This window comes from Schistocerca nitens, chromosome 11 (genome assembly GCF_023898315.1).
Source record: "Schistocerca nitens isolate TAMUIC-IGC-003100 chromosome 11, iqSchNite1.1, whole genome shotgun sequence".
NCBI lineage: Eukaryota > Metazoa > Arthropoda > Insecta > Orthoptera > Acrididae > Schistocerca > Schistocerca nitens.
In genome coordinates this window covers 116,276,558-116,295,396 of record NC_064624.1, presented here as the reverse complement: position 1 = coordinate 116,295,396, position 18,839 = coordinate 116,276,558, and the positions used below count along the sequence as shown (strand labels likewise).

The following is an 18,839-nucleotide window of genomic DNA, read 5'->3' as shown; positions in this document are numbered from 1 at the left end:
AACAAAACAGCACATTGTGTCTGTACGGTTTTTGTTTACAATGAGAAAGAATGCACATGCGAGATACAACTTCTGTAATGGTTTAAACACACTACTATTGTAGTTAAAACTACGAGAAAAAAAACAAAGCATATTTTCACAGCAGAGCACGGCACACCATTTTCTTCCCTGTAGTCGGTTTTACCGGAAAACCTGTACATTGTTGTTTATAAACATGTGGTCTATGTCCGTAAGTAAATCGATCAAGAACTTTTCGCAATTTTTGACAACAAGTTTTGCTTAATCCAGTACAGATATCGAAAGAATATCAAGATGTGAAAACCGTTGATTACCGGAATAACTGTTATAGTGGTTAGATATTAACATTCTGCCGTCTAAACATCTTCGTCATTCATCATGTTTCATGTATCAGGAATAAGAGGGCACTTTACGTGCCACTGTCATTACCTCCCTTTCCCGTTCCAGTCGCGTACGGTTCGCGGGAAGAACGACTGTCTGAAAGCCTCCGTGCGCGCTCGAATCTCTCTAATTTTACATTCGTGATCTCCTCGGGAGGTATAAGTAGGGGGAAGCAATATACTCGATACCTCATCCAGAAACGCACCCTCTCGAAACCTGGCGAGCAAGCTACACCGCGATGCAGAGCGCCTCTCTTGCAGAGTCTGCCACTCGAGTTTGCTAAACATCTCCGTAACGCTGTCACGCCTACCAACTAACCCTGTGACGAAACGCGCCGCTCTTCTTTGGATCTTCTCTATCTCCTCTGTAAACCCGACCTGGTACGGATCCCACACTGATGAGCAATACTCGAGTAAAGGTCGAACGAGTGTTTTGTAAGCCACCTCCTTTGTTGATGGACTACATTTTCTAAGGACTCTCCCAATGAATCTCAACCTGGCACTCACCTTACCAACAATTAATTTTATATGATCATTCCACTTCAAATCGTTCCGTACGCATACTCCCAGATATTTTACAGAAGCAACTGCTACCAGTGTTTTGTTCCGCTATCATATAATCATACCATAAAGGATCCTTCTTTCAACGTATTCGCAGTACATTACATTTGTCCATGTTAAGGGTCTGTTGCCACTCCCTGCACCAAGTGCCTATCCGCTGCAGATCTTCCTGCATTTCGCTGGCACGGTCGCAGGTTCGAATCCTGCCTCGGGCATGGATGTGTGTGATGTCTTTAGGTTAGTTAGGTTTAATTAGTTCTAAGTTCTAGGGGACTGATGACCACAGATGTTAAGTCCCATAGTGGTCAGAGCCATTTGAACCATTTTTTTGAATTTCGCTGCAATTTTCTAATGCTGCAACTTCTCTGTATACTACAGCATCATCCGCGAAGAGCCGCATGGAACTTCCGACACTATTTATAATGGTCCTTATCACACAGTTAATAACATTTAGACACAAATAAACACTCTCAAATGGAAGACCATTCCCAACTATAAATAAACTGCTGAGTGATGGTCTGGATAGATGTCTGCCTATCACACAACTGTCGGCTGTTTCTGTCAGTCAACAGACGAGGTCGGCATGTACGCTTTTGTGCTGTACGTGTCCCTCACTATCACATGGGAAACAGTGGACCTAGGAATGTTTAGGAGTGTGGAAATCTCGCGTACAGACGTATGACACAAGTGACACCCGATCACCTGACCACATTCGAAGTCCTTGAGTTCCACGGAGCGCCCCATTCTCCTCTCTCACGATGTCTAATGACTACTGAGGTCGCTGATATGGAGTACCTGGCAGTAGGTGGCAGCACAATGCACCTAATACGAAAAGTATGTTTTTGAGAATGTCCGGATACTTTTGATCACGTAGTGTATAATCTTTCAAATGCAGAAACACGCTTACCAATTTTCGTTTACGTCGCACAACTCCTTGTTGGTATCGTGATTTTTTGTCCGTCACTGTATCTTTCGGTGAAACCAAATCCTGTACAGGATTACACCGTTGTAATAAAGAAACCTTTACTGAAAGTAATACAATAAATATGAAGGTAATTTGAGCATTACTTCAGAAGCCTCCTGCTCTCGAATGTTGATTAAGGAGCATGCAATGTGTGTATCATCTACGACCTACGGACGCAATCGTAAACAAAGCGAGAAACAGAATGAGCCTCATTAAGACGCTACGATCGTGTTTCGATGTTGCCAAAACGGAACCAGTGATTTTCACCTACAAAACGTTCGTTTGGCCAATCCTCGAGTGCGCAGCATGCGTTTGGTGGGCTTCGGAACACCACTACAAAAGATTAGCAGCGTTCGACCGCCGAAGCTTAAGGGCAGCCGCAAGACTGCAGCATACCACAGCGAACGAAAGAGTATATGCATCGACAAACACTCGTCCCCTAACGGATAAAATTATCTCAGAAACGGGCAAATGCACACTGAACAGGACTAGCAAAAACTGACCAGTAAAGTGCTTATTGCCTACATCCACTTACGAGTTCAACATTATCTCTACCATCTTCCCCCTTCCCAAAACGAAAAAAGATGGTGTTCTTCTAGCTGTTCTGGCGACCCATAGTGTGGCGTGCGTACTGTAAGACCTTCGGTACACACACCATCACATTATTTGACTTGTCGCTCTAACGAAGTAGGCGAGTGTCAGCAATATGTCTCGTGGTCTTATCGTGGCGTGTTTATCTTCTGCCGTTAGGTCAGACGATAGAAATGCCACTTGCACGCTTAGAGTAGCAGATTGACGGTGACCAACTTTACACAGAACTTGATTAATTTTCACACACATTTATTAAAATAGTAAAAAGGCATAGATAGTACGTAACTTGATTCTGGATGCTGTTTACAATTGACAATCTGAAGTTCCTTTGGTCTTGGTACGTTAAACTTATTCTCACATATCTCTGATACTTGACAAAGTGTCTATACATTTCTCTTCATGGCTATGGTTCAAATGGCTCTGAGCACTATGGGACTTAACTGCTGCGGTCATCAGTCCCCAAGAACTTAGATCTACTTAAACCTAACTAACCTAAGGACATCACACACGTCCATGTCCGAGGCAGGATTCGAACCTGCGACCGTAGCGGTCGCGCGACTTCACACTAGCGCCTAGAACCGCTAAGCCACTCCGGCTGGCTTCATGGCTATGTACAGGAATATGATAATCTTATTAGGCGCAGACTGAAACTTGACTATAAACTGGTACAGACTAATGCAGACTGGTACAGACAAATGCAGACTGACTAATCGGAGGTCTGTACACTCGTTATAATAGCTCGAGTGTTCATGTATCACTGCACGAGTGTGATCCGCGAGGAGAAAAGGTTCTACGTTAGCAGCAATCTCATTGGCTGCGTTACATATTAATACGCGGATCGGCGGAAGCAGAATTTGGTCCGTCTCTAAGACAGCGCCATCTCGCAGTGCGGAGACGGACGAGCGCTGCGCCTGCGCTGTTGTGCTTAGCGGGGCGCGCTCTAGTGGGAAAGTTGTGTACGCGCTGAGTACGCGGAACTATGTACACAACACATAGTGTGAACAATCGTCGGTCTCGTGGAGTTGTTCATAGTTGATTGTGAGTTCGACCTACACCACCTTGATGATGTACTGAAATGGTTCAAATGGCTCTGAGCACTATGGGTAGCGGTCGCGCGGTTCCAGACTGTAGCGCCTAGAACCGCTCGGCCACCACGGCCGACGATGCTCTACTATTTTTCACAGCCCGCACTGACGTCCCGTCAAGGGCACGTTATTCTCTCAGCGTTTTCCAGCTCTGGTGGACGTGACGGCCGGCGGGGTATTACGAGGGTGAGTCAAATTAAAATGTTAAATTTCTAATTTAAATTGCAATATGTCTAGTAAACGAACTTTAAAGGAGATAAATGCAAGTAACGAATAATTTTTACAGCCACTGTATCAAACTGTCCTATGCTGTACGTATTAGGCTACTATGAGTATATTATAGCTGTAAAGAGAGGCATTTAACAAATGATTTCCCCATATTGTCTCGTGCTTTTGATTCGGTGAGTCTGTACTCCACTACTCTATTACCGGCCATTCAAAAGTCCCGCCCGCAATTTGGCAGAAAAATGGCCGCCGTATCGTACGGTTGGCCACTCCTCCCTATACAGGCTCTCTAGATGCACGCTAGAGAGCCTGTATAGGGAGAATGTCCAACCGTACGGTACGGCGGCCATTTTTCTGCCAAATTGCGGGCGGGACTTTTGAATGGCCGGTAATAGAGTAGTGCAGTACACACTCACCGAATCAAAAGCACAAGACAACATGGCCTTTCTTTACAGCTATGATATACTCATAGTAGCCAATCACGTACAGCATAGGAAAATTTGATGCAGTGGCTGTAAAAATTATCGGTTACTTGCATGTATCTCCTTTAAAGTTCGTTTACTAGACATATTGCAATGAAAGTAACGTAAATAAAAAAAAGTGTATAGCACTTGTTTTGTATCGGAAGTACATAACGCTAAAGATTTAACGTTCCTGTATTACGTCATATGAATGAGTCGTAATCAGTTGTTTACTTGTGACAAGCAAAAAGTGTGAGACGTATATATATATATACTGAATACCTCTCGTAGATAACGAACGAAAAAGATTACAAATATCAGGTAATGTTAAATGCAGGCTACTGTAATAACGACCAAATATAACACGAAAACTATCGTATCCCTTCTACCCCACAGTAAGTAGGCCTATTAAAAACTCTCTTCAAGAGTACCTACAATTATTTACTACGAATAATGTTTCAGCAACCACGACAACTGCGGAAAACGTGCCTACAACTTGCCTGAGTCAACAGTCAGGCAGTAATACTGAAAACAAAATAATGCCTAGTGTTCTGATTCTGAACGAAATAAAGTTTGACGGTATAAAGTCGAATAAGCGTGGCACAACAATTACCGGAATTTTCCGTTTCCAGCAAGGACTGTCGATACTGGCTTCAGAAAAGCTTGTGATGCTACCAGTATGCACGAACTGTTAAAGAAATAAGAGCTTAAAAACGCAGTAAATTGTAATAGGCCTAACTTGTTTGCGTGACTAAAAATATTTAAAAAAACTGACACCTTAAAATCAAAGTTCTCTGAGCAACTCGTATTTAAGATCGCAAACGCTAATTACGTACTACAAACGATATACAATTAAATCGAACATGCATGCACAACGCATAACAAGTCTGTCAATAATTCAAATACCTTTTAATCGTTTCCAAAAGTCCTCTGAACTTCAATTCAAGTCAAAAGCACGGCGAACACAAGAAGCGCGAGAGACGTTTGGCAGAAAAATGGCGCAAAGCTAATCAACCAATCACGGGCAACTTCACCTATGGCCACTCTCTCTGTATACAGGCTCTCTAGGTGCACACATACCGTCGCACTATCAGTATAAAGATGGCCGCCCCACTTGCGACTTGCACCAGGGAAGAACAGCGTTCTGTTATTCGGTTTCTGCGTAGTGAAGGTGTGAAACCTATTGAAATCCATCGACGAATGAAGGTTCAGTACGGTGATGCATGTGTGTCACAGCAGTAGGTCTGCGAATGGAGTAGGAAGTTCGCTAATGGTGTGACTTCAGTGGAAGATGCTCCTCGTCCAGGTCAGGCACAACGAGTTGTGACTCCACAGAACATTGCAGAAGTTGAAGCCGTAGTGAAGGAAAACCGACGAGTGACACTGAATGACATTGCAGCATGTTTACAGATTAGTCACGGGTCAGGACACCACACTGTGCACGATGTGCTCCAGTTTCACTAAGTGTCTGCAAGATGGGTGCCACGGCAGCTGACTCCTGAAATGAGAGAACGACGTGTTGATGCTTGTGAAGATCTTCTACGGCGCTTTGAACGAGAAGGTGATGGCTTCCTTCCAAGAATCGTTACTGGGGACGAAACCTGGGTTCACTTCCACCAACCGGAAACGAAGAGAGCGAGCAAGGAATGGCGCCATTCCTCATCACCAAAACCAAAGGAGTTTCGAACAGAACCATCAGCAGGGAAGGTTATGCTGACTCTCTTTTGGGACGAGAAAGGCGTCATTTTGGAGCATTACGTGCCTAGAGGGACCACTGTCACCAGTGCATCGTACACAGATCTCCTAAAAACTCATCTGCGGCCTGCAATCAAATCAAAGCCTCGTGGATTGCTGTCAGCAGGTGTCCTTTTGCAACATGACAATGCAGGGCCCCACACTGCCCGTACAACAGTTGCAACAATCACAGACCTGCATTTTGAGTGTCTTCCTCATCCACCATACTCACCAGACCTTGCCCCAAGTGATTTCCATATGCTTGGATCACTCAACCACTCAAAAACGCAGTGGGAGGAAAGAAGTTCCGTTCTGATGAAGAGGTACGCCACGTGGTGCATTGAGTGGTTGCGCGGACTACCAAAAGAATTTTTTTCTAAAGGAATTTATGCACTTTGTAAGCGCTGGAGGACTTGTATTGAGCCCGCATCTCGTGGTCGTGCGGTAGCGTTCTCGCTTCCCACGCCCGGGTTCCCGGGTTCGATTCCCGGCGGGGTCAGGGATTTTCTCTGCCTCGTGATGGCTGGGTGTTGTGTGCTGTCCTTAGGTTAGTTAGGTTTAAGTAGTTCTAAGTTCTAGGGGACTTATGACCACAGCAGTTGAGTCCCATAGTGCTCAGAGCCATTTGAACCATTTGAACTTGTATTGAGCGAGGGGGAGATTATGTTGGAAAGTGATACAGCTTTGTACCACTTCTGCACAGTAAATAATATTTAAAAAAATATTTAAGGTTTTCATTTGACTCGTCCTCGTAATAAACTGAGTGGCGATCCCCAAGGTGAAACCTCCGTCCCCCTTTATGAGGTCTTCCGACTTTTTACTTCGATAGACCCCTTAATTATGCTGCTCCAGAAATTTGGCGCTTACACGACGATAAAACTTTATGGTATTTCATTTCACTATAATTACAGAGGCAGTGCTTTGCAGCGGCTGATTTGCTTCAGGGGTCTGGACACCTTCAATATTCATTGACAAATACTAGTCTGCCAAACTTTCAATATATTGAAGCGGCCTGACAATATCAATAAGGTTGACAAAAATTGTCAGTCGACAACGCGATTTTATAAATTTAAAATGTCCAACACCTAAAAGAAAGCGTGTGCTGCAGTTACTCTAGCTACTGCTTGCAAGGAACAGAAAACAACGAAAAGGAGGAAATCGGGCCGAGATTGGTTGAAAAAATTTTACTGACTTAATTTACTGACTGAAATCAGAATCAAGGACCCGAAAGATTTCATAACTTGTTTTCCTGTGAGTTCTACATCGTACTAAAACTTATTAGTACTGAAACGAGATAAAACAGAGAATCAAAGTACGTTAATGAAAAAGGCAGTCGCATTCCACATACGATTAAGAGTAATTTCGAGATGTCTGGCAACAGAACGGTCATTCTAGTGCTCTAAGTTTAGTTCTGTAATAACAGGAAACACAGTAAGTAAAAAAACAAAGCGTGTGCTACAGTTATTTTAGCCATTCCTTGCAAGCAACAGAAAACAACGAAAAAGAGGAAATCGGTGCGAGATCAGTTGAAAAAATTTTAGTAACTTAATTTACTGACTGAAATCAGAATCAAGGATCCGAAAGATTTCATAACTTGTTTTCCTGTGAGTTCTACATCGTACTAAAACTTATTAGTACTGAAACGAGATAAAACAGAGAAGCAAAATATGTTAATGAAAGAGGCAATCGCATTCCACATACGATTAAGGGTAATTTCGATATGTCTGGCAACAGAATGGTCATTCTAGTGCTCTAAGTTTACTTCTGTAATATCAGCAAAAATGGTTCAAATGGTTCTAAGCACTATGGGATATAACATCTGAGGTCATGAGTGCTCTAGACTTAGAACTACTTAAACCTAACTTAACCTAACGACATCACACACATCCATGCCTGAGGCAGGATTCGAACCTGCGACCGCAGCAGTATCGCGGTTCCGGACTGAAGCGCCTAGAACCGCTCGGCCACAGCGGCCGGCTGTAATATCAGCAAACACAATAAGTAAAATTCTATGGAAACCTCAGAAGTAATTATATCTGCCTGGCAAGGACTTGTGCAGGCAATTAACGTAAATTTTATTTATTTATTTATTTATTTGCGCTTTGCGATAATTTGGTGCAGTTGCCACGCGTTTCGTAGACCTCTTACTAGTCATTGCATATATGACGTATTTTTCGAAATGGGGGCGTTTTTCAAAAGTACTATGTAACACAACTATCTACACCACATTTTCAAATTAATGAAGTAGGCAGCGTCATAGAGAATGCTCCGTTAACGATCCTAAAGTGGCACGTGCAACGACTACCATTGCATGGGACTATTGAAATTCTTACAACACTCCTTAAAAATTGTATCTAAGGTATGATTTACAGAACGACGAATTAAAAAAAAAAAATAACAGTCCACACTAACGCCGCGTGACTGGTTCTTAGTTCAGTCAAACCGTCAATATTTGACGTCACACGTTTAGTATGTATTGACAATACTGAGAATATTTTGAGGTCCATCAGTACTGCTCATCACCATCTCTAGTACTGACAATACGTCAAAACGCGCCCTCACATGATCAGTACATTGACAGTTTGCCAATATTATTGAACGTGTGATGTTCCGGCGTAACATCAAGCACCGGCAGGTCGACCTGGAACGTTACAGCAGAAAGGGCTGTCAGATGACTTCAGCCAATAGTACGCTGACTACAACGTCACCAAAGTGGTGAGCTAAACTGCGATTTTTCGATATCAGTGATTTCTGTGAATGCTACTTTTCCGTATCTGTTATTCTTAGCTGTGATTTATCGCAGTTAAGAATCGCAGTTAAGAAATCCAGGTCTTGTATCCCTCCGCACTCTACCACTCCGATTTCTGCGACTTCTACTATTTCTGCTTCTTTTGCGATTTCTGCTTCTTCTGCGACTCCTACGATTTCTGCGACTTATCATCGTATGAAAAAGTTACACTTGTCCACACAGAAAATTGCATCTCAACAAAACTGTTATTAGTAAGTATGTTTGACATTTGTTCTTCCGTTGGCTTTACTTTTGTACTAAAGAAACAAGAAAAGGACAAGAAACTGCCATTTCTAGATGTGCTGGTCACAAGGGACGGCGAAAACCTGGGACACAGCGTGTATCGAAAACCGACACACACGGACCGATACCTGCACAAACTGTCAAACCACCACCCGAGCCAGAAAAGAGGCATGATTAGTACGCTCGTAACGAGAGCAGGACGAATATGTGAGCCGCAACACCTCAAACGAGAAATGCAACACCTGGAAACTGTTCTGAGGAGCAATGGGTACTCCACAAATTATATTAGAAGTGTAACAGAGCCAAACACTCGGCGAAGTAAGGAACCAGAAAAAGAAATGTCGGGTACGGCCTTTCTGCCATACATTCCCAGAGTGACGGACAGAATCGGCCGTATATTGCGCAAACATGGCGTAAAGACGATTTTCAAACCGACAAGAAAGATCAAAGAGTGTCTTAGATCGGCGAAGGAGAAAAGAGACCCACTTGCAATGTCGGGAATATACCGTATACCATGCACATGCGGAAAAGTTTATGTGGGAATGACTGGACGATCCATTAACAACAGGATCAAAGAGCATAAGCGACATTGCAGGTTGGGGCAGGTGGAGAAATCGGCCGTGGCAGAGCACGCACTGAATGAGACCGACCACGTAATAAAATTCGCCGACACGGAAGTTCTGGCTGTAGAGAAGCACTATCACACGCGCTTGTTCAGAGAAGGTAAACGGATCCTGGCTTCCCGTACTGCAGCGAACGACCGTCGCAGGTAGCAAGAGGAGAACCGCACCGGAAATGACCGCGGAGAAGCCCTCGGACGTTGGCGCGCCAGGTACATATAGTCTGCGGCCGCGAGCTCGCCTCCAGTTCACCACCGGCAATGGAGGGTGAAGTTTTGATAATGCCATCCACTCGTGCAGGCGAAACGTCAGAAAAATCATTAGATGAACGTCGGCCGAAGAACCCGAGACAGAAGCCAATAGGCAGTTTGTCAAAAAAACAATTGTCAAAATATTAATAGTGTAATTAATATGAAAGTAGCCATACAGTACCGTAATAGTACGTGTTTAGAAAACGAATTCTAACGTATTGTTATGTTCACAGGTACCCGAACTACATTTCAGTCACTCACTACAGCGATAATTCAAAATATCACTGTCGACAGATCTGGAGAAATTGCCACTGCGTCTTTAGACTGTCTTCGTCCGACGACGGATTAGTTTCCAAGTGTTTCAATGAACTTAATTACTTAAATGAGATCGTTCTTGCAAATGTGAAACGTCCCCAATGTGGCTTTCATTACAGCAAATATTAGTAATACTACTCTGTCAATTACATTGCTTGTAGTTAGTGACAGCAAAAATGTTTAATAATCCTTGTGGTTTGCAGACGCATTTCAGACTCTGATTACTGGTTGCTGTACCTATCTATCCACATAAAGGCTCCTGAGAAAGAACCGTGAAGATTCAAGACAGCTCTAAGAGGATTTGCAGTTTAAAAGTGCCATAATTATGAAATAAGTGTGCAGAATGAGTGATGAACTGTGTCTAATTGAAGTTGTTATGCGATTTGAAAGGAATGATAAAAGTTGAATACAGTGAGTGAATAATTAAAATGTCATTTTCCACGTGTTAAGCCGTCCTATAACCGTAAATTTTCCGCCATTTAATTATTGGTAAACACTTGTTGGAGAGTGACATGCCACCCCCCCCCCCCCTTTCCCCACAAACTTGGTGTGACACTGACCTGTAACATAGCCCGAGGTCTAGAATATGTAGCCGGCCGTCGTGACCGAGCGGTTCTAGGCGCTTGAGTCTGGAACCGCGCGACCGCTACGGTCGCAGTTTCGAATCCTGCCTCGGCCATGGATGTGTGTGATGTCCTTAGGTTAGTTAGGTTTAAGTAGTTCTAAGTTCTAGGGGACTGATGACGTCAGATGTTAAGTCCCATAGTGCTCAGAGCCATTTGAACCATTTAGAGTATGTGTTTTGAGGCTGTTGATATGAAAGTGGAAGTACAGATCTTCCAATTAAATCAGGAATAGTTTAAGTGTAGTACTTGAAGGTAACCCAGGAAAAGCTTACTCATGTAGGTGGTTGTAGTGTCGGCAAAAAGCTCTTGTGTGTGCAGTTACCATGCATCAGGTGTAAAAATTTTCTCCAGAGTCTTGAACTGTGTCGCAACAAAAGTGAGGCATTCGTATGACTCAATAATACTGTTTTCATTTCATTACACTTATACTGATGTCTGAGTTCTGCTGTGTTAACAATGCGAAGTCCTGAAGGCATTTGGAGTATTAACCGCAACTGTCATATTGGAAGCAGAATCAAACACATTTTTAGGTTACTTGTCTCTAAGCGATATTTTCAGGGGAAAAAAGGCAATCTTGCTTGATATAATACATTCTCAATCACAGCTGTGTTACACAAACCATAACTGGTGCTGAATGTGCATGTCGTCATACACTCCTGGAAATGGAAAAAAGAACACATTGACACCGGTGTGTCAGACCCACCATACTTGCTCCGGACACTGCGAGAGGGCTGTACAAGCAATGATCACACGCACGGCACAGCGGACACACCAGGAACCGCGGTGTTGGCCGTCGAATGGCGCTAGCTGCGCAGCATTTGTGCACCGCCGCCGTCAGTGTCAGCCAGTTTGCCGTGGCATACGGAGCTCCATCGCAGTCTTTAACACTGGTAGCATGCCGCGACAACGTGGACGTGAACCGTATGTGCAGTTGACGGACTTTGAGCGAGGGCGTATAGTGGGCATGCGGGAGGCCGGGTGGACGTACCGCCGAATTGCTCAACACGTGGGGCGTGAGGTCTCCACAGTACATCGATGTTGTCGCCAGTGGTCGGCGGAAGGTGCACGTGCCCGTCGACCTGGGACCGGACCGCAGCGACGCACGGATGCACGCCAAGACCGTAGGATCCTACGCAGTGCCGTAGGGGACCGCACCGCCACTTCCCAGCAAATAAGGGACACTGTTGCTCCTGGGGTATCGGCGAGGACCATTCGCAACCGTCTCCATGAAGCTGGGCTACGGTCCCGCACACCGTTAGGCCGTCTTCCGCTCACGCCCCAACATCGTGCAGCCCGCCTCCAGTGGTGTCGCGACAGGCGTGAATGGAGGGACGAATGGAGACGTGTCGTCTTCAGCGATGAGAGTCGCTTCTGCCTTGGTGCCAATGATGGTCGTATGCGTGTTTGGCGCCGTGCAGGTGAGCGCCACAATCAGGACTGCATACGACCGAGGCACACAGGGCCACACAGGGCCAACACCCGGCATCATGGTGTGGGGAGCGATCTCCTACACTGGCCGTACACCACTGGTGATCGTCGAGGGGACACTGAATAGTGCACGGTACATCCAAACCGTCATCGAACCCATCGTTCTACCATTCCTAGACCGGCAAGGGAACTTGCTGTTCCAACAGGACAATGCACGTCCGCATGTATCCCGTGCCACCCAACGTGCTCTAGAAGGTGTAAGTCAACTACCCTGGCCAGCAAGATCTCCGGATCTGTCCCCCATTGAGCATGTTTGGGACTGGATGAAGCGTCGTCTCACGCGGTCTGCACGTCCAGCACGAACGCTGGTCCAACTGAGGCGCCAGGTGGAAATGGCATGGCAAGCCGTTCCACAGGACTACATCCAGCATCTCTACGATCGTCTCCATGGGAGAATAGCAGCCTGCATTGCTGCGAAAGGTGGATATACACTGTACTAGTGCCGACATTGTGCATGCTCTGTTGCCTGTGTCTATGTGCCTGTGGTTCTGTCAGTGTGATCATGTGATGTATCTGACCCCAGGAATGTGTCAATAAAGTTTCCCCTTCCTGGGACAATGAATTCGCGGTGTTCTTATTTCAATTTCCAGGAGTGTATATTTAGGGTGTTCATGGAGGAATGGGCAGTATTCAGGGATATGACGGGAATGATCATTTGAAGCAAAACATATCCATATGGACATATGCCCTATTCCGAATGGTTTCTGAGATAGAACACATTTAATGTAAATTATTATTTACTTTCTGCATTTTTCAGTAAATTGTCAGGATTCAACATGTATGAACATGGCAACATTCTTTTACAAAGTGTAAACAGAAAAATAGACATTTGTGACATATTCACATCTGGGCATTATCGTAAGCATCACATTCAGGCTGTTGTATAGTTCATAATAAATATATGATTATTCCACCATCAACTTCATTTGTGAACTCTTGCGAGAACAAGTTGTGTTGCTTGCCTGACTGGGTGGGTAAGACACATGTGTGAGTGCTACTAGTCGAAAAACAAGTTTACATCAAATGTCCTCTACCATGGAAGCCATTCGCAATGGGACATATGCCCATATGATGTTTTTTGCTTCAAGAAACTATTCCTGTTATACCCCTGAATACTGTCCATTCCTCATAGAACATCCTGTATGTATACAAGGTATTCAGAAACAGCCTGAAAGGTTTGTAGGGCAGGTTGTCCTGGGAAATAATTGTTAACAAAAAAAATTTTATCTGTTGCACTGTTTCTAAGTTATCAAGCATTTGTGTTCGCCAGTCACGTAGTTATGAGAAAATTTAAGGAACTTGCCAGAGGTGGCGCTGCCAAATGTGTTCTTCGCTTGGCACCCTCAAACCAAACAAACATCCTTTTTGCTCACCTAACCTACAGTTGTCACTTTGGAAGACGGCACATTTTAACTGGTAATGAGCATCGGAACAAGGGGTAACTCTCGGACCCATGGCCGTTGATGCATTATTGCATTTAAGTGCATGTAAGTGCTCGAATTTGCACACGCACTGACCTTCAATGCTAAATACACTACTGGCCATTGAAATTGCTACACCACGAAGATGACGTGCTACAGACGCGAAATTTAACCGACAGGAAGAAAATGCTGTGATATGCAAATGATTAGCTTATCAAAGCATTCACACAAGGTTGGCGCCGGTGACGACACCTACAACTTGCTGACATGAGGAAAGTTTCCAACCGATTTCTCATACACAAACAGCAGTTGACCGGCGTTGCCTGGTGAAGCGTTGTTGCGATGCCTCGTGTAAGGAGGAGAAATGCGTACCATCACGTTTTCGAGTTTGACAAAGGTCGGATTGTAGCCTATGGCGATTGCTGTTTATCGTATCGCGACATTGCTGCTCGCGTTGGTCGAGATCCAATGACTGTTGGCAGAATATGGAATCGGTGGGTTCAGGAGTGTAATGCGGAACGCCGTGCTGGATCCCGACGGCCTCGTATCACTAGCAGTCGAGATGACAGGCATCTTATCCCCACGGCTGTAACGGATCGTGCAGCCACGTCTCGATCCCTGAGTCAACAGATGGGGACGTTTGCATGACAACAACCATCTGCACGAACAGTTCGACGACGTTTGCAGCTGCATGGACTATCAGCTCGGAGACCACGGCTGCAGTTACCCTTGACACTGCTTCACAGACAGGAGCGCCTGCGATGGTGTACACGACGACGAACCTGGGTGCACGAATGGCGAAACGTCATTTTTTCGGATGAATCCAGGTTCTGTTTACAGCATCATCATGGCCGCATCCGTGTTTGGCGACATCGCGGTGAACGTACATTGGAAGTATGAATTCGTCATCGGCATACTGGCGTGATGGTATGGGGTGCCAATTCGTTACACGTCTCGGTCAGGGCTTGTTCGCATTGACGGCAATTTGAACAGTGGACGTTACATTTCAGATGTTTTTACGACCCGTGGCTCTACCCTTCATGCGATCCCTGCGAAAGCCTACATTTCAGCGGGATAATGCACGACCGCATGTTGCAGGGCCTGTACAGGTCTTTCTGGATACAGAAAATGTTCGACTGCTGCCCTGGCCAGCACATTCTCCAGATCTGTCACCAATTGAAAACGTGTGGTGAATGGTGGCCGAGGAGTTAGCTCGTCACAATACGCCAGTCACTGCTCTCGATGAACTGTGATATCGTGTTGAAGCTGCATGGGCAGCTGTACCTGTACACGCCATCCAAGCTCTGTTTGACTCAATGCCCAGGCGACCAAGGCCATTATTATGGCCAGAGGTGGTTGTTCTGGGTACTGATTCCTCGGGATCTACGCACCCAAATTGCGTGAAAATGTAATCACATGTCAATGCTAGTATGGTATATTTGTCCAATGAATACCCGTTTATTAGCTGCATTTGGGTTAGCAGTTTTAATGGGCAGTAGTGTATCTCAGAAATGGGGCAACTTGTTGATTTGTTTTCTTAAGAATTATTCCTCAGTCCAGTGTCTCCTGCAACATCCTCACTAGGTTTGCAGTCTGGTCCTGACGACAATGTACGAATGAAAAGGAACAAGAAGCCCGTGGGGTGTGAACGGTGTGGACGCTGGCCTCTGTACGGGAGACTGACCTGCCGGTGGAGCACCATGAGCGCCGAGGTGGAGGGGAAGGCGGGGTCGTCGTGGGCGGGCGCCTGGCGCAGCGTGAGCAGGTGGACGTCGCAGGGCGGCGGCCGGTCCAGCAGCAGGCGGCGGCGCTGCGGCCGCGGCTGGCGCGCCGGGCCCTCCGCCACCAGCAGCGACGGCGGGTACAGCAGCGCGTTCGACAGGTGGTGCGCCGCCAGGCTCAGCCGCGTCACCTGGCCTGTGGTCCACAGAGGTCAACGTGAGTGGGACGGGTAGTAGCAAGGTGGTAGTCTGTGTGCGTGTGCGTGTGTGTGTGTGTGTGTGTGTGTGTGTGTGTGGCCGACAAAAGTGGAACGGTTAGTAGCGAGAGTCAGGGGAAGCCACAAGAGGTAGAGTGTGTGTGTGTGTGTGTGTGTGTGTGTGTGTGTGGCCGACAAAAGTGGAATGGTTAGTAGCGATAGCCAGGGTAGAGTGTGTGTGTGTGTGTGTGTGGCCGACAAAAGTGGAATGGTTAGTAGCGATAGCCAGGGTAGAGAGAGAGAGAGAGTGTGTGTGTGTGTGTGGCCGACAAAACTGGCACGGGTAGTAGCGAGAGTCAGGGTTAACCACCGGAGGTAGAGTTTGTGTGTGTGTGTGTGTGTGTGTGTGGCCGACAAAAGTGGAATGGTTAGTAGTGAGAGTCAGGAGAACCCACAGGAGGTACTGAGTGTGTATCGGTGGGTGGGGGGGGGGGGGGTGGAGGCACACCTTGTTACTCAAGAATGCTATAACGCTATAACCTCCCCCTCATATAGAATGTCTGATACCACTCTCTTTTCATACGCATCCAGATAATCAGACATTTCATTGCTTCCTAAGGCCTTGTATGTCTGTCATATATGTATACAAGGTGGTCCATTGATCGTAACCGGGCCAAATATCTCACGAAATAAGCGTCAAACGAAAAACTACACAGAACGAAACTCGTCTAGCTTGAAGGGGGAAACCAGATGGCGCTATGGTTGGCCCGCTAGATTGCGCTGCCATAGGTCAAACGGATATCAACTGCGTTTTTTCAAATAGGAACCCCCATTTTTATTACATATTCGTGTAGTACGTAAAGAAATATGACTGTTTTCCTTGGACCACTTTTTTCGCTTTGTGATAGATGGCGCTGTAATAGTCACAAACATATGGCTCACAATTTTAGACGAACAGTTGGTAACAGGTAGGTTTTTTAAATTAAAATACAGAACGTAGGTACGTTTGAACATTTTATTTTCGTTCTTCCAATGTGACACATATACCTTTGTGAACTTATCATTTCTAAGAACGCATACTGTTACAGCGTGATTACCTGTAAGCACCAAATTAACGCAATTAATGCTGAAAATGATGTCCGTCAACCTCAATGCATTTGGCAATACGTGTAACGACATTCCTCTCAACAGCGAGTAGTTTGCCTTCCGTAATGTTCGCACATGCATTGACAATACGCTGACGCATGTTGTCAGGCGTTGTCGGTGGATCACGATAGCAAATATCCTTCAACTTTCTCCACAGAAAGAAATCCGGGGACGTCGGATCCGGTGAACGTGCGGGCCACGGTATGGTGTTTCGACGACCAATCTACCTGTCATGAAATATGTTATTCAATACCGCTTCAACCGCACGCGAGCTATGTGCCGGACATCCATCATGTTGGAAGTACCTCGCCATTCTGTCATGCAGTGAAACATCTTGTAGTAACATCGGTAGAACATTACGTAGGAAATCATCATACATTGCACCACTTAGATTGCCATCGATAAAATGGGGGCCAATTATCATTCCTCCCATAATGCCGCACCATACATTAACCCGCCAAGGTCGCTGATGTTCCACTTGTCGCAGCCATCGTGGATTTTCCGTTGCCCAATAGTGTATATTATGCCGGTTTACGTTACCGCTGTTGGTGAATGACGCTTCGTCGCTAAATAGAACGCGTCAAAAAAATCTGTCATCGTCCCGTAATTTCCCTTTGGCCCAGTGGCAGAACTGCACACGACGTTCAAATTCGTCGCCATGCAATTCCTGGAGCATAGAAATATGGTAATCGATGTTGATGTAACATTCTCAACACCGACGTTTTTGAGATTCCCGATTCTCGCGCAATTTGTCTGCTACCGATGTGCGGATTAGCCGCGAGAGCAGCTGAAACACCTACTTGGGCATCATCATTTGTTGCTGAACACTTCCTGTATCCTTAAATAACGTATCTATCTGGTGAACGGTCCGGACACTTGGATGATGTCGTCCAGGATACCGAGCAGCATACATAGCACACGCCCGTTGGGCATTTTTATCACAATAGCCATACATCAACACGAATCGACCTTTTCCGCAAATGGTAAACGGTCCACTTTAACACAGGTAATGTATCACGAAGCAAATACCGTCCGCACTGGCGGAATGGTACTTGATACCACGTACTTATACGTTTGTGACTATTACAGCGTCACCTATCACAAAGCGAAATAAGTGGTCCAACTAAAACATTCATATTTCTTTATGTACTACACGAATATGTAATAAAAATGGGGGATTCTATTTAAAGAAAACGCAGTTGATATCCGTTTGACCTATGGCAGCGCCATCCAGCGGGCCAACCATAGCGCCATCTGGTTTCCCCCTTCAAGGTAGAGGAGTTTCGTTCTTTGTAGTTTTTTCGTTTCATGCCTATTTCGTGAGATATTTGGCCCGGTCACTATCAATGGACCACACTGTATATCATCCTGCCCTATTTGATAAATAACTTGATATTCATTGTGAAGGCGTGTGGAATGATCTGGTAGGACGTGCGTTGTCGTAATTATCGGTGGATTGTCGTCATTGATAAAATTATGTACATATACTAAATTAAGTAATCGAGATACTGAAGTAGTAAGTCCTTAGCAATAAATAACTAGAGACTGCAGAGATGTTAGCATGAAAAATCAATGCTTCTGATTAACAAAATGGTAATCTAAAAATTCAGTAACAAAAGAACACACTATCTAGAGAAACAGACTAAAAGTTATTACCAATCAGTGTATTTTCATTTGTTATTTGTTCTTATGTCTTCCTCTGTACTTAATATTCGCTGTACTTACATTTCTAATTAACTGTCCAATTGTTTACATCTCAAAGTTTTCCAATTTCCAGAATTTGAGGCCTTATTTGTGCATTCTATGTGTTTAATCGGATAAAGCACGAGCTTTGTACTACCATGTTAGTAAACAAATCCAAACTGTAATTAATTATGTAACTAAAATAATATGACAGACATTATTGTAATTAAAGCTCAGAATGATTTTCTTATGGAAAACTAAAGATATTACTATAAAAGATTGTCATTGAATATTGTATTTTATACCTTATTCTTCTGTAAC

General features: G+C 45.0%; 1 protein-coding gene across 1 annotated transcript in view; it reads right to left on the bottom strand.

Moving 5' to 3' along the window:
* Positions 1-18,839, bottom strand: part of LOC126213468 (alpha-mannosidase 2) — an 834,426-nt gene that overhangs the window by 18,418 nt on the left and 797,169 nt on the right. Inside the window, exon 16 of the mRNA XM_049941248.1 lies at positions 15,456-15,688. Within this exon, the coding sequence (XP_049797205.1) occupies positions 15,456-15,688 (233 nt within the window). The remainder of the gene's footprint in view (positions 1-15,455; positions 15,689-18,839) is intronic.